The 21,721-nt window shown below is 35.3% G+C and overlaps 1 protein-coding gene across 2 annotated transcripts in view; it reads right to left on the bottom strand.

Annotated features, from left to right (window-relative positions):
• LOC150095943 (galactoside alpha-(1,2)-fucosyltransferase 2-like) overlaps positions 1-20,183 on the bottom strand; it is a 31,466-nt gene extending 11,283 nt beyond the window's left edge. The window contains exon 1 of one of the 2 annotated variants that reach the window (XM_090409245.1): positions 19,870-20,183. In XM_090409245.1, coding sequence (XP_090265371.1) covers positions 19,870-20,017 — 148 coding nt within the window. In that variant the 5' untranslated portion in view covers positions 20,018-20,183. Of the gene's footprint in view, positions 1-19,179; positions 19,316-19,869 lie in introns of those variants that run through there. The other variant, XM_090409246.1, reaches the window with a different exon arrangement.
• Positions 20,184-21,721: the final 1,538 nt, after the last annotated feature.

Raw genomic sequence — 21,721 nt, 5'->3', positions numbered from 1 at the left:
ATTTTGGGGATTTTATACTACGCCTATATTTTCCATATGGTGACATAGGCTGATAAGTTTGAAAAAGTAGTATCTGTTTTTTAAGGCCTTTTGGTTCCAGCTTCTATGTGGGTCATGAGAGAGCAGAACCTGGTTGTAGCAGCTTCTGTCAGGTCTAAACCCAGTCCTGTTCATTGGATAATATAGCTTCCAGTTTTGGAGAAACCCTAGATTTCTCTAAATAAGGAGTACTGAGTAGTGCCATAGGTGATAGTTATTATGGTCATCAGTTGGGTTTTGTCGAGACTGTTTATTACCTTCGATTCATTCCAAAGTTTTGAGTAATTTTTTATTGAGAAGAAATTAGATTGCCAGGTTTTTGTGCTTGGACCAAAGTAAGTAAGAAAATCAAAAGAATGCTATCAGAGCCAGAATCTACTTGTTTTGGTTAGTATGACAGCTGCATCAGCTTCATCTACAGTTACTGGATTGGAGTTTTTTTGTAGATGTAGGAGACATGATGAGAAAGCCTTTTTATAAAGGCGATGAATCTCCTTTTGGTATCTATATCTGTGACAAAGAACCGTTATAAGAGCTTTTCTACTGAAGATAAGTTAGCTATTCTAATCGAGTTAGCAGGTTTTTTTTTTTTTTTTCTTCCTGATGCTCTGGGTTTTCACCCTACATTGCAAACAGTCTGGCTGTAGAACATATTTACATGCATATCAATTTTGCTCATCAGTTGAAGATAAGAAGGAGGAGGGGTGATATGATTGAGACTTTTAAACTGTTGATAGGTGAGCCTGTGTAGCTCAGTGGATGTGGCGTTTGCACACCATGGCGCTTGGCTGCACGAAGGAAGACTTAGTTTCGAGTCTAGTCGGCAACTAGAGGAAATTTTTCTAAGCTTTTTTCGGCCGGTTCCCGAGTTAGTCGATCTCTGGCACGGGAAAGCGGGTTTTTCCTCCCGGAAACTCAAGAAAATCGACCGTAGAACCCACATTATTTCAGACATTAAAAATATATTGTGTTAGGGTTAGGGACCACGAGATGGCGGCACATTTGAGCCGTCTCTCTTCACTGTGTACCGCTTAATTAGTGATAGCCTTGGGCCATCTATCTCTGATTGGTACCAGTGGAGATTGAACTGCCCACTCAGTCTCCAAAAGTTAGATAGGGCTAAATGGCCTCGCCTACTCCCGTATACGGGAATAAAAAGGCGTTAGCTGATTTTTTTTTTTAAACTGTTGATAGGTGGTTACAGGGTTGACACTGGGGAGTTCTTTCGCTTAGTTGAACAGCGGGAAGGAGTCATGACAAAGGGCCATCCCTGGAAGTTACGAAAGGAAACTGAGAAAGAGGGTGAGGAGTGGTTTCTTTGCATGGAGGGTGGTTGAACCATGGAATGCATTGCCTGATGGAGTGGTGAGAGCGAGAACGGTCAATGCATTTAAGGCGTGGTATGATGGACTTTGTGTTTCTTAGAAAGGACCTCCCACGATGAGTCTTTTGACTCCATGGAGGCCTGAATAATAATAATAATAATAATAATAATAATAATAATAATAATAACCATTTTGCTTCTAACTGGAGTTTGTCCACAAAATGCCATTGTTTTAGTTTTATCTATGGAAATTTTCATTCCAAACTGTTCTACCATAATGTTTAAATTATATATTGCTCTTTATAAATTGTCTTCCTTATCTGATATTAATTAACCGCATTATTTTTATAATTAATATGTGAAAATTGTTATAATTGACCGAATGCAGTATAATATAGTAATGGTTGTCTATGGTCGTTATTGGTTAGGTTTATTTATATTTAAATACGCAAAATACTTCGCACACTTAGATTCTATACATAAGCAAGTTATTACTAGATACTGACTAGACGAATTTTAATCGAAACGAAAATTTGATATTATTTGGAAGACGCCAGTTACAGGTTAAGTTCCGGTCCCGTCTAGATGTAAAAAATGAGTGTTAGCAGGCTATATATACTGAGTTTTTTATTATTATTATTATGCCCCGCCCCAGAAACAGACTTTTCATCATAAGCAAACAGCATAGAATACATGCAGTGACATATACGTATTGCCCTCAGAACTATTGTGACTTCGGCCAGTTCGATAACATCTACGTATTACGCTATTAATTTGAACGATAGAACAATGCACCCTTTGATTAGAAAAGACTTCTATTCTCGTTGTGACAAAAGGAATTTTTATCTCATAGTTATGGATGGTAGTAGGGTTTTTTCCCTCCCGGAAATCCGGCTTTTTAATTCTTATCTCCATACAGGCAAATCACTCAAGAGAACATACGCAATTCCACACCAAGCCAACCATTTCTAGTGGCTATTTCACTAATCTATTTTGCAAATGTATTTTTCTTTCAATTGCATGTGCCACGGCTGGTTTGTCTGCTTTGCGAAATGTAAAACCGCAGAGTTTCAAGAACTTAACTATTCATGCCTTAAAACAAATCTTCAAGTATTTTTTTAAGTTTATTTATCAATTCTAATATTTTAAAATAGGCGATAGTAGTCAAACAATAACAGAGCTTGATAATATTATTACTATTATATGACATTTCCAAGGACTCATCGAGGGAGGGCATTGTGGGCAAGAGGAAGCATATAAATTATAAATTATTTATAATTATATTTTTCACATTATAAATAATTAAAAACGCCTCCTTCCCATAACTAGGTGATGTCACAATAGTATAAACTGAGTCATGTGAGAAGACAGTAATTTTATTTTTAATTAAAAACAAATTTTTAGGCTTTTTTAGAATAAGTGTTTCAGATCAGTAAAAATGTGCTTTGTCCACTCAAGTATAACTGAACACAAACTAGATTTTACGTTTACTTGTTTTGGTAGTCATGGTAACGAGTTTTTGCACTTCCAAGAACTCTCAGGAAGAAAAAGAAAACTGTTCGCAAGGCGTTTCCAAAGCTGTTTAGTTTCGATAGCAGGTCATGAGATACGTAGTGCTTCAGAAATCGAAGAAAATCGATTTAATTATTTTCCCTTTTGAATTTATATTTATTTAGATTTTCTTTGTCAGAAAATAACCAAAGGTCATTTTTTTCCCAGTATCAAAACACCTGTTTTGCTTTTAGTCTTTCTTTTATATTTTTTCGTTTCATTGACACATTCTTTAATACTAACACGATACATACAATGATGGCTTTTCTACGTGTTCAACACATTAATAGTCTATAGTTTCATGATAATCATCATACTTCGTAAGTCTTCCGCAAGAGAATTATATTGCTTATGGTAACAATAATGTATTTACTACCAGTCATAAAACAATTTATGTACTTTGTAGTTGTTAATAGGATTCTCTGATGAGCAACATGGGCTTGTAAATGTTTTGCTTTAGCAAGGTACTTGCATTTTATGACAAAATTATAGCGTGCTGGATTGTGCAAATGTGTTTTGAAGGTTTTCGTATGACAAAGGTGGTGTAAAAGCCAGAGGAAATGGTATGATAGTAGATAGATTATTCAGATACATATTCGTTGTCTAAACAATGTTGAGATACCCAATATGTTGTGTGTGTGTGGGGGGGGGGGGGAATCCAAGTATAAACAAGCAGAAAAAAACACGTGATATATTAGACAGAGAGAGAGAGAGAGAGAGATTTAAGTTTCCAAAGGGAGTTGGTGGAGAGTGGGAGAATAAGAAGCCATTATTGGAAGTTACGTAGGAATACAGTAAAGAAGGAAGTAAGGCGTACTTTTTTTTTTTTTTTTTTTTTTTTTTTTTTTTTTTTTTAACGTGTTGTGAATACCGAGTTGATGGTTCTATTTCACAGATATCGTATCTGTAAACTGGAACTGTTTTGTTATTAATAATCTATTCTATAATATATTTTTGTAACTAATAAAGTTGGAAATTGAATGAATATCTTTAAAGAACCCAAAGTCATCAAACGTATTATCAACGGCACAACTGATAAGTTTAAATTAATTCTTAATAATAATTAATATATATATCTGATCATTTGAGTATCTTTTAAATAAGAACCCGATTCAATATTTAATCTTATTAGTTACCGTAACGTCCTAGAGAATAATATTCAGTTATTTTTTGATTGACAAATAAATAAAATACATCCTTTTTTTTTTAATTCCTATTTGATGGAAAGTCATGAATTGGCAGAGGAAAAACAGAACTTATTGCAATTATCACTCATTATTATTGCAACAGAACCTCCCGATTTACGATTGACTGCAGAATAATAAAACTATACACATAACCAGTTTGAGAAATTCAGTTTTTTCCTAACGAAATAAAGTGAAAACCTTTACTCCGTCCTGAGTAAAAAGCTAATGAAAGATAAGGAAAAAATGAGTCATTGCTGGGGGGAGAGAACGTTCGTGTTCAGAATTATGATCACCACCTTGAAAGCAATTGTTCCACAGAAGTCGTGATTGCGAATGGGTGTTCGGTAGAGTGGTGAATGCATACATACACTGTCACACTTGTAGGGCGTTCCAAGTTGCACCTTGCCTTAAATGAGTGATTAGATCTTATTCCTGAATAGATTAACTGTCGAACTATTGGTGATACCATACAATACCATTGTTAGGGTCAGTAGAAGCAGGTAGTTGCCTTAAGGGTGCAGGTTCAAAGTACCTTGGATAGGCGTCACAGTTCAAATATATCTCCAACTGACGTATTCAATCATCACCGATGAGAGGAAAATGAAAATTTAAAGGACTAGGTAGACGCCCGAGATGTTAATTGGGAAACGATTTAGTTAATATGAGATTGACTCTAAAGTATCAAAATTTCGAATAGACAGTGTAAATATGTCATCGCAAGACAGTCCTTCACAACGTATATTATTTGCAGAGGTTTAACATTAAATTGTTTGATAAAATATTAGTACAAAAAAGGTCTTCATTGTTACCTACCTGATATTCATTTTTTTTTTTTTAAAGCAAATCCCAGATGTTTTGGGAGCGATAATTAAGCTAGGTTTTAAATTTATTCAATAATGCTTTACTCGGCATTTTACTCGGAGGAGTTTACGAATTTAGTTCACCCACTTCAAACCCTCTGCTTTTTTGGGAGGCTTGGAGTGACTTGTTAAGAAAAGTATGTTTAGAGCATCTGGATTATCTGAACCCTTAATCTATTGTACTAATTCACTTATAGTTAGTTTGCAATCCTTCATTTGATGGGATCGTCATCTAGAATTTTTTTTTAAAAAAAATTGTCAAAACTTCTATATATGAATATTCAGGACTTTATTTATGTCTTCGGCGATCACTGTCTTTCATAATTTGATTCCCGTAGTGTATGTAAATACTGCTATCACTAAATGTATTCCATTGCAAAAACCGACGGCAAAGCATTTTCAGCTCTCTATTTATCCTTAAGATTTTCAAACTCGAGATGAGTTGCATTATTTCGGAAATTTGTCAAGTGACTGTTGAATCATTAAAATAAAAAAGTAAAAAATTCACTTTTAATCATATATATTTTTTTTTTCATGAATTAAAATAAACTGATAAAATCCATATAGTCAGAGTCCGCGACAAAAGTAGAAAGTCAGGCTCAATTTATAAATCACCGACATTGAAACGATATACTGGATGGGTAAGTAATGTATGCTTATGGTATGAACTGGAACAAGGTTATCTGTAGGGTATCAAAGAGTAATGTGTGGAAGAGTTGACAGGATTCTCCTTGGACCATTCTTGTTTTTCTTGTATATTATTGACATTAGGGATGGTCTCTGGAGGGAAACATTCTATTATGTGTGGATAATACTAAGTTGGGTCGGGTGATAACGGACATTTCTGATACAGAATCCTTTCAGACTCACTTGAACCGATGATGCTATGTCCAAATGTTGATAATCGTCAGTTTAATGTTGCTAAGTTCAAGGTTATGCGTTTTGGGCTGAAGACATTAAAAACCGAGTATTATATCAATGGGAATTTGTTGTAAGTGTTTAATGAAGCTAAAGAATTATGGGTGATAGGGGACAGTAAAGCCACACTACCAAGATGGTTAAAGGCATCACGCCGAAAAATTCACTCATTTCACCTTGTTAAGTCCATGACTGGACTACTTTGCTTAGATATGGACAATTTGATTCCATAAAGATGAGGAAACTGTGAGAACTGGTCCAGCACTGGCTAACCAAAATTATATTCGACTTGTGGAGCCTTGCATATGAAGGTAAACTGAAGGAGTGTGGGGGTTAAAGGTTGGGAAATAGGAGAACAGATATGATAAAAACATACAAGATAGTAAGGGGGTTCTTACAGTAGCAGAAAGATTGGAAATTTTGCAGCTCATGACAGGTAAGAAGAGAAATTTGGAATCTGAGTAACGGTGAGGTCCAGGTTCTTTTCATGGCTATTCAGTAAATGAAATAAGCAATAAGCTGTCAATGGACATTGTGAATGCATCTTTCGATGAATGTTTTTAAGAAAAAAATATGATAGGTACTCTGGAATTACACCTTCCAAAGCCTTCTTTCAATGTGAATCTTGAAGAGCTGGTGATCAGGTCTGATCGAAGATTATTAAATAACGATGTTACATATCTTCAGAATATTTCATCCTCATTAGACGTTTTCCTTATAAAAGTTGTCTTCAAAAAACTTTGTTTTATAGGAATTTTCTGAAAAAAGTATTTCGTGTCACTCCTAAATCAAAACAATGGTAAAAAATAAATAAAGCTTATTGGGTGATAGGGCCAACCTGGTCTCCAACCCAAAGATTAAATTAGATCTGATTAGTAAAATATTTTTTATTTATATTAAAGTAGTTTAAAAGATATTGCTGGTTGCGTATTTTTAGAAGGTAGGAATGACAAGATATTCGGAGCTAAACTTGATTGAGCCGAAACGTACAACAAGACAAAGGTGTGGAGAATGAAGCTAAATTACGTCAAATTAAATGAGCATATTCAATAACCGAAAATGAAAATGGCCTTTAGATTATAAATGATTATGAATTAATATGAAAAGTAAAAATTAAGAAGGAACAAGGGCTAGCAAAGTATATACTCGTACATTATCGGCAACATGATGGTGTGCTGGACATATCACAGAAAACGTTGTCAGATGATAAACAACGCAAAACTGACCACGCGGCAAAGATTGTTACGTTGTTTAGGACCATATCTGTTTATGTTTAGGAACTTTTCGGTTATGTAACATTCTCCTACTTCCCACAGAAGTATTTATTATGGAGACGGATGAAGCAAGCTAACTTTTTTTTTTCGCAAGAAAAAGAAGAAAATATTATAAAAATTCGTTTAAGATAACTTATGACCCTGAGGGGAGGGGGATGTTTTTTAATTTTAGTTTCTATGGTGCATAGACATCAAGGGTCATACTGCGCCAGGACACAGGTCACAGCAGTACATATGATAATTGGTTAGTAGGACAATCACAAACATCGATGCCCTTGACGGGATTTGAACCCGCTGCCTCTTGGCTGAAGAGCGGATACGCTAACCACTTGGCCAACCAGGCCGGCGGGGAGGGGGACAGCTGGGATTATTCTGGGTACAGGCAAACCTCTTAAATAAGTCTGGCATTGCATCATTTTTTTTACGTAATTGCTCTTTAAAAACGACCTTCATGATCAGACTACGCAATGAGGCTTAGCTCTTTACATAATTAAGATGGCCATGTATGATAATTAAAAAGTGTTGCAATTTGTTAGGAAACACAGCTACATATCACATGAAAATAGCGTTGAGCTATTCTAATGAACGTCTTTCTGCAAGTTCTCAACTTAAACCTCATTATAAATTAAAAAAAAAGTCTAAGTCTAATCGATAAGTTAAGACACTTGTGTGTCCTCACACTGACATATCTAGGAAGGATGGAACACACACCACATAGAGAGAGAGAGAGAGAGAGAGAGAGAGAGAGAGAGAGATCAATTTTACCGATTTTATTCTATTTATAGAATATCTACAGTTGATAGGACACAGCGGAGAAATCTCGTTATATGCAGCCTAAAGGTGAATCATTTACTGCAAAAAGCGATGCTAAATCTATGTAGAAGAGGGAAATTTTAGGTTTAAAAGTAAGAATGGGTGTTGCTGGGAACAGAAGGTCAAGGTAAATGTCTATAACAATTTTTGCAAGCATATATGTGTTTACATGTTAACTGGACGAATGCAATTTATTTATTCAGATGTGATATAATATTATTTTTTCATTATTTCATACTGTTATAATGAAAAAACAGTTCACGCAGTACCATCGCCCATAAGTTGAGCCCAAGTGGTATACAGGAAAACCTCGCTTAACGCGAATTCGATATGCGCGATAATCAGTAGTGCCATAGACTGAAATGATACTCCGCTTTAAGCGAGTGATTAATCAGTTAACGCGATTTTTTTTACGTTATGCGAAATTTTACTTTTCGCGAAATTTTTTTTTGTCGCCAATTTGCAGCGAGCGGAAAAGCTGAAGTCATTAAGAGACATGAAAGTGGCGCTAGCAATACAATGATTGTGCGAGACCTGGGATACAGCGAGTCTACAGTTCGGACTATATGAAATAAGAGCAAAGAATACAGAGAACAAGGAAAGTTACTACTGGTTCTTTAAGCATGCAGATCACTCGAAATAGAAGCCATTTAATGATCGAGATGAAGCGTCTTCTATCACTCTGGATTGAGGATTATAACCAAAAATATAGGGAATATTCAAACAAAAGCTCTCAATATTTTTAATTCATTGAAAGAGACCAAATTTCAATATCCAAGATCTAACATTATTGAAGAAATCAGCACAATTGGAAAAGAACTTGGATTTAATGAATTGGACAATGAAGATGTGAGAAACTTGCTCGATCCCCATTTGGAACAGCTAAGCGAGAATGACCTCCTTCAACTAGATCAGTGATGGCGAACCTTTTTACCCATGTGTGTCAAACTTTTTTTTTTTTAAATATTGACGTTGTTGATGTGCCACTTGCATACATGCATTATAAATATAACTACATAATCATAGATGGTGACTTATACATATCATATTAGGCTATTTATTTAATAGGACATTGATATAAAATTTATGAATTCATATTATACAATTAATTTAATAAACTGAAATTACAAACTTACATTACATTTAATGACTTTTCTGTTGCTGACTACTGGTAGAAAGTTCTTTCAATGAACAAACCTACCTTCGCCTTAACTGAGAGCGATCTTACACGATTTATCGTAGTTTTTTTCATCAGAATACCAATATTTTTCAACATCCAAGGTGTGTCATCTGAAACCCTCTGAACCTATGACATGCGTGTCAGTGCTGACACGCATGTCATAGGTTCGCCATTACTGAACTAGATGAACAGCGTGCATATGAAGAAGATAAGGAGTGCGAACAAGAAGAGAATGTTACGACTCAGATAACTGCAAAATAGCTTGAGCTAGTTTTCAATCACAGTGAGCATGCTAAGGAAATTTTGTTTGATGCTGATCCTGATATGGAACGAAGATTCGAAGTCCGCCGAAATCTTGATGAAGCGATCGCCAGCTATCGCAAATTGCATGACAAGACGAAAACGTCGAGCACGATGCAAACATCTTTATTTAATTTTTTTTTTTTTTTTTTAAAAAGTAGCTCAATCAAATATTTAGACATTAAATAAAAATTTAAGGAATTGATTTTTATTAACCTTGATGATTTTATCCTCTAATATAGCTTATACTGTATTTTTCCCCAAATTTACGCTAACTGATGGATGAATTATAATTATTCCTATTGTTTATTGTATTCGCTTAACGCGATTTCGCTTAGCGCGCATTAATTGAAGGATTAATTAATCGCGTTAACAGGCGAGGTTTTCCTGTATTATGGATTGGTAAAAAATTCATTGCATTTCTTCAACATTTCCAGCTGTGGTGGAATTTTTGAAATAAACTAAATATGGCAGCCTGATTCAGTATATATTGCAATTCTTCATGTCTTCTCTGACGGTTTGCCCGTTTAGAGATGGAAAACATGTTTCATCTGGTTTGATATGAAAGTGAAACGGGCCATTTCTCTTTCGTATTAGAGCGGATAACGAATAGTCTGTAAGAGAGCACGATCCATTTTGAAATACAAACAGTTTTTAGTGTTGGCTACGACTTCTGCGTGAATTATTTCCTACATCATTTGAATTTGCCAAACCGGTAGGTATAGAGATCCTAATATGTTACATTCTAGCTGAAAAGTTTCTTTCTAAAGACAGGAAAAAAAATTATATATTGGAAAATTTTTTGTGGTAGAAAAAACAATCGAATACATACTATTAATCTTTTAATGGCAATCATACACACGAAATATTAAAGCTATCGTCCACTGGCACCGTGGATGTACTGAAGCTGAGAAGAAAGAAAGAAATGCAAGCAAGAGAAACTAAATATCAGTGTGAAAGAGAAGTAGAGAGAGGTCATTAATCAACCCTAGTCGAGGATTTTTAGACATAAGTCATATGCGAAGAGAGGGATTAGGATTAAAATCTATTTCTTCCGGAATGAAATATTCTGATCGATCATTCGATTGGCTTACCCACCTTATTGGAAATCTATCGGTCATCATACCAACCTTTTAGATTCAAGATCATTGATTGGCTTACCCACCTTATTGGAAATCTATCGGTCATCATACCAACCTTTTAGATTCAAGATCATTGATTGGCTTACCCACCTTATTGGAAATCTATCGGTCATCATACCAACCTTTTAGATTCAAGATCATTGATTGGCTTACCCACCTTATTGGAAATCTATCGATCATCATACCAACCTTTTAGATTCAAGATCATTCTTCCACAACTATTTATCTTATCTTACTACTGGCCGTATGAAGATATATCGTATTGCTGCCCCACCCACCAACGGCACGGATGTACAATATGTTTTGTAACCTCTCGTGGAATTAATATTTATATATTTTGATTCCCCTCTAGTCTCGTTTCTAGCTTGAGCCTTCTCCTAAGCAACTTCATTATTATGCTAAAGTTATTATTTTTTTTTAAATTAACATCTGGAGGACATCACCGGCTTTATTGGCCAGATGGGTGGTGTCAGAGGCATGAATGCTTGTAAATACCTCCAAAGTGAGATGTTTCATCAGCGTGAGATCACCGCCCAACTTATTGGAGACCCGAAGTAATTTGAAAAAATTCAATGGTTGTCTCTAGAGGAATTATCTAATCTTTATCCCATCAAAACCTAATAATACATGGTTTCGTGAGCCATATTCACGGCAAAAAATTCTGTGGATTTGTATGGCTCACCGCGTAGGGGAGAGACCACCCAGAAGAACCCTATTTACACCTATCAACAACACTCCTTAAAACTAATTTCATTTAAAAATGCCTCTGGTAACCTCTTCCACTCACTCTAACAGCAATAAATTATTCCTCACATACTTGCTAAATGCACTCTAGTCTGGGTAATCTTTTATTCTCTTTCCTTTAGTGATCCATAGAAAACTTCCTTATGTATCTCTGCTCTACAATTCTCTTAAACTATGTTTCTATCATACCACTGTTTCATTTTGCAACGTGAAAACTTTCAATGTATCTTTAGAGCATTCTCCATATCTGTCATCGCTGTAATCACCTGCCTTTGAATTCTTTCTACTTCTTCCTTACCGTTACGAAAGGCAACAAGTCTGTACACTAGTCCAGATGTTTCTGAAAGAGAAATAATAACTGCCATAATCGTATGTTTTCCGAATGATCCTTTGTGCTATTTCATCCACTTTTTTACAACTTTTTATCCACCTCTTGTCCACTTTTTTCACGTCCCCGAACTTCAATTTCCTGTCAGCCACTTTGGTTGACAGGAAGTTGAAGTTCGGGGACTATTTAAATCAACCTGCAGAATTTATACATTACATTTATTTATCTGTGTACCACTATCCTCAATTTAACATCAGTAAACAAGTGGATATTACTTTTAAAATAATCTCCACTAGTATTAATGTACAAACAGCAGTGGTCTAAGTACAGAACCTGACGCATACCACTGGTCACTTGTCTTCATGATGCTATTCTACTATAATATAAGGCAGAACAACATCACGATGCTGTTCTGCCTTAGTACTCAACTGTCAGCCACTGTCTTATGACCAGCTTCATATCTAATACATATTTGTCTTCAATTTATGACAGCCTTCTCTGCCCATTCTGTCAAATACCTTCGCAAAATCCAGCAATATTATTATAGAAAGTAAATTACTAAGACTTCCAAAACTGTGCCTCATCCTACCACTTAGGATTATTCTTCTATTAATTAATTCCGGAATTCGAGCCTTCACCACCTTTTCCAATACATTAATCGCAGCTCCTGAATTTCCCTGTGATTTGCTCTCTCTAGTTTTATGTAAAAGGAAAATATCTTAATCCTCTTAAAATAAACAATTTTCCAATTGTCTCACACTTTCTCCTGATATATGAGAAATCTCATTTAATGCTATTGTTTTCCCGTGGAGATTTTATAATTGTCTTAAGCACCTCCAATTCATTTACCTCTATTCTCACGGCTCTTCCTATTCCAGTCACTGTATTAATTCCGCTTGAATGATGATAGTTCTTGGCAAAATTATAATTCGGTAATTCAACTGTCTATTGCCTTTCTACTATTACAAAATGTTCCTACGTTTGTTTTTGTCCCATTTCTTCTGATTTTACATTTTTCGCTAGTCATCCTTATAAATACTGAAAAACATAAGTCAGCATAAGCCACACCTACACTATTATTTCCAAATTAGTCAGATTTTGCTAAAATGCGATTGAATTATGATATACAACTGAAAATATATTTCGGAGATTTTATATTGATTTTATAATTTGAAATAAAAATTCAGTAGTTTAAAATATATTAAATCTCAGTTTGATTATTTTAACATTTAATGTTAAAATAATCAAACTAAGATTTAATATTTTTTAACGTTATTTAACGTGGTGAAAAATGCTATTATTCATCACGTTAAATCTAAGCTAATTGAGAATTACAAATAAAGGAGGTACTATTCGCAAGATCAAACGTGCCTGCATGCTGACCCGCATCTCGCATTCATTGTAAGATTTCTGTAATCATTTCATGTTGATTTTAATCATATATAGTTGACTAATTAATTGTAGAAAATCTAAAAGTTGATAAATCCCCATTTTGTAAAAAAATTCTTTCTGCATTTTTGATAAATATGACTAAGCGTACACATTAATATAAGAACTAAAATTGTCACAAAAAAAAGAAGCAAATGTAAGAAGGACGTTCCCCAAATAGTGTCTATTAGGAAAGCTCTTATCCCCAAAGAGGTGTGAATGAAAATCAAGTACTTTATTTTTTAATTATTTTTCGTCGCGCGGTTAGCCTAGTGGCTTTTCGCTTCGCAACCATATGTCTGGGGAAGGAGTGTTCCAGATTCGATTCCCGTCGAAGACGTGAGGAACTTGAGGATCTTCCTCGACCATAGCCAAGTTAGCCGGTCTTGGGAGTGGACAGCAGGGTTTTCCCCCCAGTTTATCTGGGGTTTTTCATCCCGCAAGCAAGCAAGCCGTCCCCATGAACACACACGGATACAGTCAGGAATACTTAAGACAATCCCTCCAGCCATAGGTCTGAATTGTCAGATATGCCGGTCTGGAGCCCGGATAAAAAATAGAGGTTTTTGAAATGGTACCGTACCTCCCCGTAAAAGGGGCTCACGGCCGTTGAATCGCCATACGAAACTATTTTTCGACATAATCTCACTGCGTTTCGATACTCATTACCTGTGATTTGACCTGTTGGTCATTTTCAAGATGGATATTCTTGAGATGTATCTTCAATTTATGAATAAACAGTCTGATGGAGCCAAGTGTGGTCTATATCGACCACACTTGGCCCCATCATATGCCACCTTGTTTTGTCGTGTTAAGTTTCTCAAGGCCTTCACGTAGCTTTGCGAGTTTATTAACAGCACTTTCGCCATATAATCCTGGTGAGAGACATCTTTACAGTCCCCAAAATACAATCAGTATGTCTTTTCCGGCGGAAAGTTGGTTTTAACATTTTGGCCATCAAACTAGTGGGACAGTGATACTCCATAAATTATATTTTTATTTCAGGGTCATAACTGTGGACCCTGGTGGACCCAGGGCAGTGAATTTTAACAGCACCGATCACATTTTCAAAAAAGTATTATTGTGGTCGGTTCTGCATGATTCAGCAAACTTAAGACTCGTCCACTGTGTACACAATAATAGAGAAATACACTTTCGATCGTACACCACTGTATACTAAACTGTGGTGAAATGAAGGAAGAAAAGAAGAATAGATATGTTTCAAAGCCACCCATATTCTAAGAGCTGCGAGTGTCCACGGCTTATTTTCGGAATGCCCTTCGTAATGCCACAAACTGTGTTTGAAGCCAGTGGCGGCCGGTGAAAATTTCAAGTGGGGGGTGCTGCATATACAAAATAAAAAATAAAACAACTATTTTTTTCCTAATCAGTAACCAATTTATTAATAAATAAATTTACATATTAAAAATTGCTTTATTAAAAATATTTCACCCTCACCACGAACAAACACCAATAATAAAAGTTTTGTATCTCACAGAAATAAAGCGCCCATGCATACAATTTATCTGTAAGTGACACTGCCCAAACGAACAGTATCAGAATCACTTGTAACGTGCAATCACAAGCGCAAACGAATATCGGCGAAGTCTACTTGCATTTGGCCGAACGCATTTAATTCTGACACTGCGTTAGATCGCAGTGCATTTATTTCGTGTAACGATAATTGAAAAAATATAATTCGTTTCATATTTTCAACAATGACACTCGCCATAATTCAGCCTTCTATCTATAATAAATTAATTATATGTTATTTTAACAAAATAAAATAAGATTTACAAAAATAGTTCCCTCACCACGAACACGCACCAATAATAAAAGTTTAGTATCTCACAGAATATGAACACAAGCATACAATTTATCTGTAAGCGACACTGCCCAAATGAGCAGTGTCGGAATAACTTGTAACGTGCAATCACAAGCACAAACTAGTATCGGCTAGTCTAGCTGCAATTGGCCGAACGTAATAATTCCGACACTGCGTTAGATCGCAGCGTATTTTTTTCGTAATCTAAAGCGTTAATCGAACAATCCCAATTATTAGCTATTCAAACAACGTCAAAACATAAGCTGTAACCTTTAACATTTGTATTGCGTTTATATAATGTTGTAAGCATTGTTATTATTTATAAACACAAACAAAATTTAATTTTTTCATGTTTTCCTTGGGGATGCTGCAGTGCACCCCCAAGTCGCAGTGCTTATGTACGAGCCGCCACTGTTTGAAGTTATGTTTTGAATGAGTAAACAGAAGTACCCGAAAGAAAACCAGTCTAAATATTTCCACCTGAGACTGGTTAATATTGCTGATGATTAAATTAAAATAAGCAAAACAGAAAGAATGGGTTTTCGTTGGTTGGAATTTTGGCCAAAGCAATCCAGGCTATGAGACCTATGTATTATGTCTGTAGATTGCGCGAGTTCTTCTGGCCGGTTTGCCTGTTTTACAGGATGAAAAAATCTGAGATTTATCGAGAGGGAGAAAACCCTTCCATCTTAATAGAGACCGGCTAAGTCATCTTCAAATGGAAAAAAAAAATCTTACAGTTTCTTCGAGTCTAGACGGCATTCAATCCCAGCTATTACTTACCAAAAGACATAGTCGATATCCAATAGTTGATATTGGGGAGAATGAATAACATTCATATTATTATAACTTACATTAAATAATTTGTTTTTATTTATACTTATGTTTTATACCCATATGAAGGAATATTAGAAACAAAATGAATTAGTTCTGCTGGTTGCCTGCTGAATGTATACGCATCTATGCAGTTTTCTTGCTATTAATGTAAATACAGATATAGGTTAAAGTGCAGTATTGGGTAGAATACAGTAGAGTATTCTCTGAACTACCAACTATAAAGACGAGGGGGAGAGAGAGATTAAAAAAAAATCTGTTTGTCAGGATTATGAACAAAGAAAGACTTTGAGGAAAGTATATTGTGTCGGTTAACTGCATGTATTCTCTAGCCCGTTTGGGGGATGAAAAATCCGAGTTTCCCCGAAGGAAAACTGCCACCTAGAGAGACCAAATAATTGATTTCAAGGTGAAAGCTCCTATAAAAAGGGGCTTAGAACCTAGGTTTCTCCAAATGAATGGAAAATACTACAACAGCTTCGCAACAGCGCTACATCGATGCTAATTGAGGGTGTGGAGTTTACACCGTCAGATCGAGTCTTAATAACAGACGAAGCGTTATTCAGACTCAGGCACGAGGACTAATCTGGCCTATTCGACATTTCTAATCGCTCCGCGTTTCAATTGAAATATTTTAAAGATTTCTTCAAAAGCGATTCTCTTCAAACAATAGAAAACTTAAAACAGAAAAGTATGTTTTATAAATGTAAGCTACAAGCGTCTTGTATACTTATAACTGAGCCTGTTCCCAAAGCATTTCATTTTAAACCATCCTTTTCTTGAGAAGAAAGCAAACACTCGCAGATCTTCAGCATTCTTTTTGCAAACGAAGAATGCTTTTAAAATGCAATGTACAGATGTTCATATGGCCGTTAGAAATTCTATAAGTCGAGAAAGATGCTCTGAAGCGGCTCAATTTAAACAGGATGAGAATAATAGCTTTTATTTGTGGAACTGTCAATGGATTTAAAAAAAAAATCTTTCGAAATAGATGGCCTAACTGTTCCATTTCAAAAACTCACAACTTTTGGAGCTGACTTATAAATACGTACCACAAAAACTTGGATTCGCTAAGGCCTTTTATTCTCCAAAGGGAGTAGGCGAGGCCATTTTGTCCTAAATAACTTTTGGAGATTAGATCTTTGTACAAAATTGCCTTGCCTACTAACACACTGATCACATTGCTTGACTTGCTTAGGCCGTAAATTCAAAACAACCAATTTATGATCCATTCACTTACATGCATCCTCTGCTTCTAACAGGCCATGTTTTCCTAATTTTGCAATTCCATTCTTTCACCGAAAAACTTTCTTCTGATATTTAACTCCAATTCCATTCAAGTTGAGGTCAATCATATACTAGTCCTTTTTTACCAATTCAAATCATTCCATACATCTATAATCTACAAGTTGCGCAATGTTTCTCCTTCACAAACCAACTAATTGAATCACTTATTACGTGGACCATAGTTTCATTTCAACCTCTTATTTTTTTCGCTTCTTGTAAGAGTCTTGGTTATCCGCTCCCGTTTTATACTTATCTTTCAAGCTATTCCTACTGCCAAAATTATCAACTCTTCACTAAGAGTTGATAATTTGTCAACTATGAGTCATAGTTGATAACTATGACTCATTTCTTCACATTCAAGTACATCCAAGATTACGGAATCACCGTACTATGATTGTCCTTTGTTTTCTTCTCAAGTCTTCTTTCTTCGTACTATGCTATGTCCATTCTTTCGCTCACTCCATCTTTTTCTTTCTGCCTACTTATTACGGTCTCCAGCAGTCTCTTAGCTGCTTTTCCTAGCAGTCTCATTAATCTAGGAATGTATCGAAGGATCTGCTGAGGAACAGATAGAATATCAAAATAATTCTTAAACACAATACTTTAAGTGCAGGTTGAATTGAACTTAGACTATCCGTTAAATTACTTGAATGTTCCTTTATACCTGAGTAACCCTAGTGATACTACCACTATTGTATTTTTCCAAACTCAAGTCACTTCGTTTTGCAAGCTTTCAGCTCTGTTTCTTCATGACGAGTTCTTTTCCTTCCTAGGACTGTTACTAAAGTGACGTAAAGCCCCAGCGTAAGGGGAAGTCCTCATGGAGTAGAACTACGAACTAATGGTATGCTATCTTAACAGGACTCCAAAAGCTGGTGTTTATTAATACTGATTATGTATGTGTACTATTGATTCATTTATTTCATTTCGTGTAATGAATCATTACAAAGTGTCCATGTAGTTAAAACAGCACTTAAAATTGTTTTTAAGTTGATTAAATGATTTTCTCGATTCTTTCTAGAGGCTCTCTTTACAGACACACACACACACACACACACACACACACACACACACAAAAGTTGTTCCTGCTCAGCTATCTGGACGAGTAACGTGATTAGTTCCATGGGAAGAGAAGTCCTAAGGACCCCAGTCCTCCCATGTTTTTCCAAAGGACAGAGTTCCTCATTGAATCTGATGACGATGGAACTTTGTCAGGATATCTGCACTGCCTTTTCTTTCATACACATAATTACACCTGCATGTTCAAATGGTATACGTAGTTATAATAATTACGATTGGTTGTAATTATTATTATAATTATTAAGTAGTACTTATTGCAATACTTAATTTCTTCTCATTTAGTCAGCATAGTAAGTTTTTATTTATTACTGGAATCTGTGACATCCATCGTTTCCCAACACTCCAAATTTCTTCTGCTTTTTTATAGTAAATCGTCATGTGGTATAGTATTTCTGGTTCTTTACAAAACCCGCATTTTGGTCGGAAGACACAATGACGAAAGACGGGAGAATGTATCCTTCTACTGAAAAAGGATGGGAGTTCGATATCTGTCATGAAGAGAAGAATATGGGCTTTTTCAACTGAAGGTAAAGTAGCCGATCTCAAAAGAAGAAGCAGGATTTTTTTCATTCTACATACAAGTGAAAACCTGAACGATGGCGCAATGTGTAGATAGATTGTGCAGCTGATAGTATTCACGTAATGGCTTCCCTACAAGAGTCTTTGGATTCCAGGAGGTATCACGTAATAATAAAAATTAGCCTCAGTTTTTCTACACTATTATAGCAACCCAGCCAGAAGTAATATGGTTCCAGCGTCTGTCCTGAAGGAACAGTGTATTACACACACAAGATGCAGCTAATTCCGCTTCCTCTTTTCCCGTTAAGTGTATCCCCAGCTTACAATCGTTTTCGTCACTTGGATGTACAGTGATAGTTCATGTGAGCAGTCAATTGAATTAACTTCTCAGCAAGTTCGAGTGTTTATGAGAGAGAGAGAGTTAATTCTAGCTAGTTTTGGTCAGGGAGTTGAGAGATAAGTAAATTAATCCCAACCTTCTTTTCAACATTTTTCCATTCCACAGCATAAGTTATATTTAAATACAAGTTTTAAAGACAAACTTACCGGTACATTTAATTGCAGACACACCACGTCAATAATCAAAATGACACAGCGAAGGGTTGGAAACCAGATTAGCAACAAAAAAAATAAAATAAAATAAAACTATTGCTTGATGGGTGTATTCGTGCTTCTTGAGTTCAACGGACGTTAGAGCATATTATCTCTAAGTTGACCTTGGTACAAACATCCCCCTTCCGGTGACGTCACTTCCGTTCGCGAACGAGGACGAGGCGCCTGCTAACGCATCACGACATGCACAGCGGTCGCCCATAGACTTCCATGTTAAAAAATGGACAGTTGGAAAGGAAAGAGTTCCTGTTACAAATTGGATTAATTCAAAAAATATGGATTATCCGTTTCGGCGCTTGGTTGCGCTATGACATTCGAAAGGTAGGGGATTGTCATATATAATGTTTCATGCGTTTTGAAATTTTGAAAAAAGATACGTTTATTGTCAATAAGTACCCATTATGTATTTTAAAATCAAATTTTTTTCTTTAAATATTTATGATAATATTCTTCACTAGTCGTACTTTGATAAACTTTTCTTGTGTTACCTTTGCGAAAACAGAAATGGAATATACTTTTTCACAATTTTAGAAAACTGCATTTAGTATCTATTCTGCAATTAGGACATGAAATTCTTTGGTTAGTTATCTTCAGAACATTTATGATAGCTAATTATTTACTTACCTTCTGTGGATTCTTTCGGTGGATAATCTATAATAAAATAGTCACCATTGATAAAATAAAAGAGGTAGAAAGCGTAGCAGGCACTTATAAAAATTATCCATTTAAGGCCACTTTTAAGATTTCTATGCCTAAGTGGCGTGAAAACCATTTTATGAGACCAGTATTGTTTGTAAACGTATCGCCAAGGGAGCTTACCCAGCGACCTTTTGCATTAAAGTCGGAACTTTAATGCCGAGATCGTCACCGTACGCTGTCTCCTCATCCCCTGTCTTTGGTCACTGCTGTCAAACTTCTCTGTTCATGTCTTGAGTAACGCGCATGCGTTTATATCTGGCGCACAGTGAACGTTCTCTTCAACATTGGAGAAATCATAATGCTACTGCTAGCAAGCTGTCGTTTCGTAAATTCCTATGTCATCGCAGTTATGAGGCATAAATATTTCGAAATGGCCGATTTTTTGACTTGCAGTAATCATTGTACAGACCGTTTAGTTTCGTAAAAAGTGTGCAGTTCAGAAAGGTGTCACCTAACCGGGAATTGACTGTTTTTTTTTAATTTATTTTCCACTCGAAATTTATTATTATTAGTATTATTAAAATTTTATTTAATCCTAACTGAAATATACTCTGCAACAAATTTGCCGAAGAATTCAAAGTACTGACTTGTTAATAGTTATTCACATTTATTCGAAATATATTATTAGTAGTATTATTAAAGCTTATATAATCCTAATAAACATATACTTTACAAGAAATTTGATGAAGAATTAAAAGTACAGACTTGTTAATAGTTATTCATATTTAAATAAAATGTGCTATCAAATAAACTCCTTAATCACTGAGCTAGAGCACTCAATTGTTATCTTTGTAAAATTTCCTTGCAGCTGCAAAGTTTCTACGAAGCATTAGTGATATTCAGTTGGCCCAATAGGCTAAAATATCAAAATTAATACTTCAAAAAATAATTATACACAGCGGAATGTTTTTCATTTCGAATAACATACGGAAGTTTTACCTCTAGTTGATCAATATATATTTGTTAATCGCCAGAGCTTATGACTCATATCAAAATATCGCTCCTTAATAAATCTAAAGATTTATTTATGAATTTGCACTAGTGCGCTGCAAATATTACTTATCATTAGCGAAAAGTACCCTATATCAGCGCTTCCCAAACTGTGGGCCGCGCCCCCCCTTAGGAGCCGTTAGTTTTGTTGAGGGGGACCGTGAAATAATGAAAACAAATTTAAAATGTTTTAAGACCAAGTGTGCCATGTTAAATGTATATATGAGATGCTAAAAATGTAATATTTGCATTTGATTTTTGCAATATTCGATGCGTATGTTTTGTATTGAATATAAATACAATAAATATTATAATAATATATGTCTGTATTAAGAATTTTTTTTTCGATGGGGGCCGTGAAATACTTTAATTTTTCCAAGAGGGCCTTTACATCCATAAGTTTGGGAAACACTGCCCTAGATATTCAAACGTTTCGCCCATGATAATCACCGAATAAAGCTATATTTACTCACGTAAACAATTACTATATTGCCCAGAAATATCTCCCAGAGGAATAATAAGCGTTAGCGGATGATGATGATGATGGTGGTGTTGATATTAAACAATCACATGTGTGCCAAAATAGAAAATTATGTTTATTTTATAAATAATTCTCTAAGTACTTGGGGTTGGAAATTTTACAGAAAAATGTATCTAGTTCTCGGTTGTTCTTTTTTTCTTTCAACCGGACCATTTGAGGACCACAAAGTGACAAAATATGTCATAAATATATAATATCAATTTTTGATTCCAGTCAAATCATTTTATTTTAATTTAATAAAAACAA

The sequence above is a fragment of the Typopeltis vanoorti genome, chromosome 19 (assembly GCF_054136105.1).
Source record: "Typopeltis vanoorti isolate ZY-2024b chromosome 19, IOZ_Tvanoo_1.0, whole genome shotgun sequence".
Taxonomy (NCBI): domain Eukaryota; kingdom Metazoa; phylum Arthropoda; class Arachnida; order Uropygi; family Thelyphonidae; genus Typopeltis; species Typopeltis vanoorti.
Note: the sequence above shows the minus strand (reverse complement) of the source record. Positions and strands in the feature narration are given on the sequence as shown.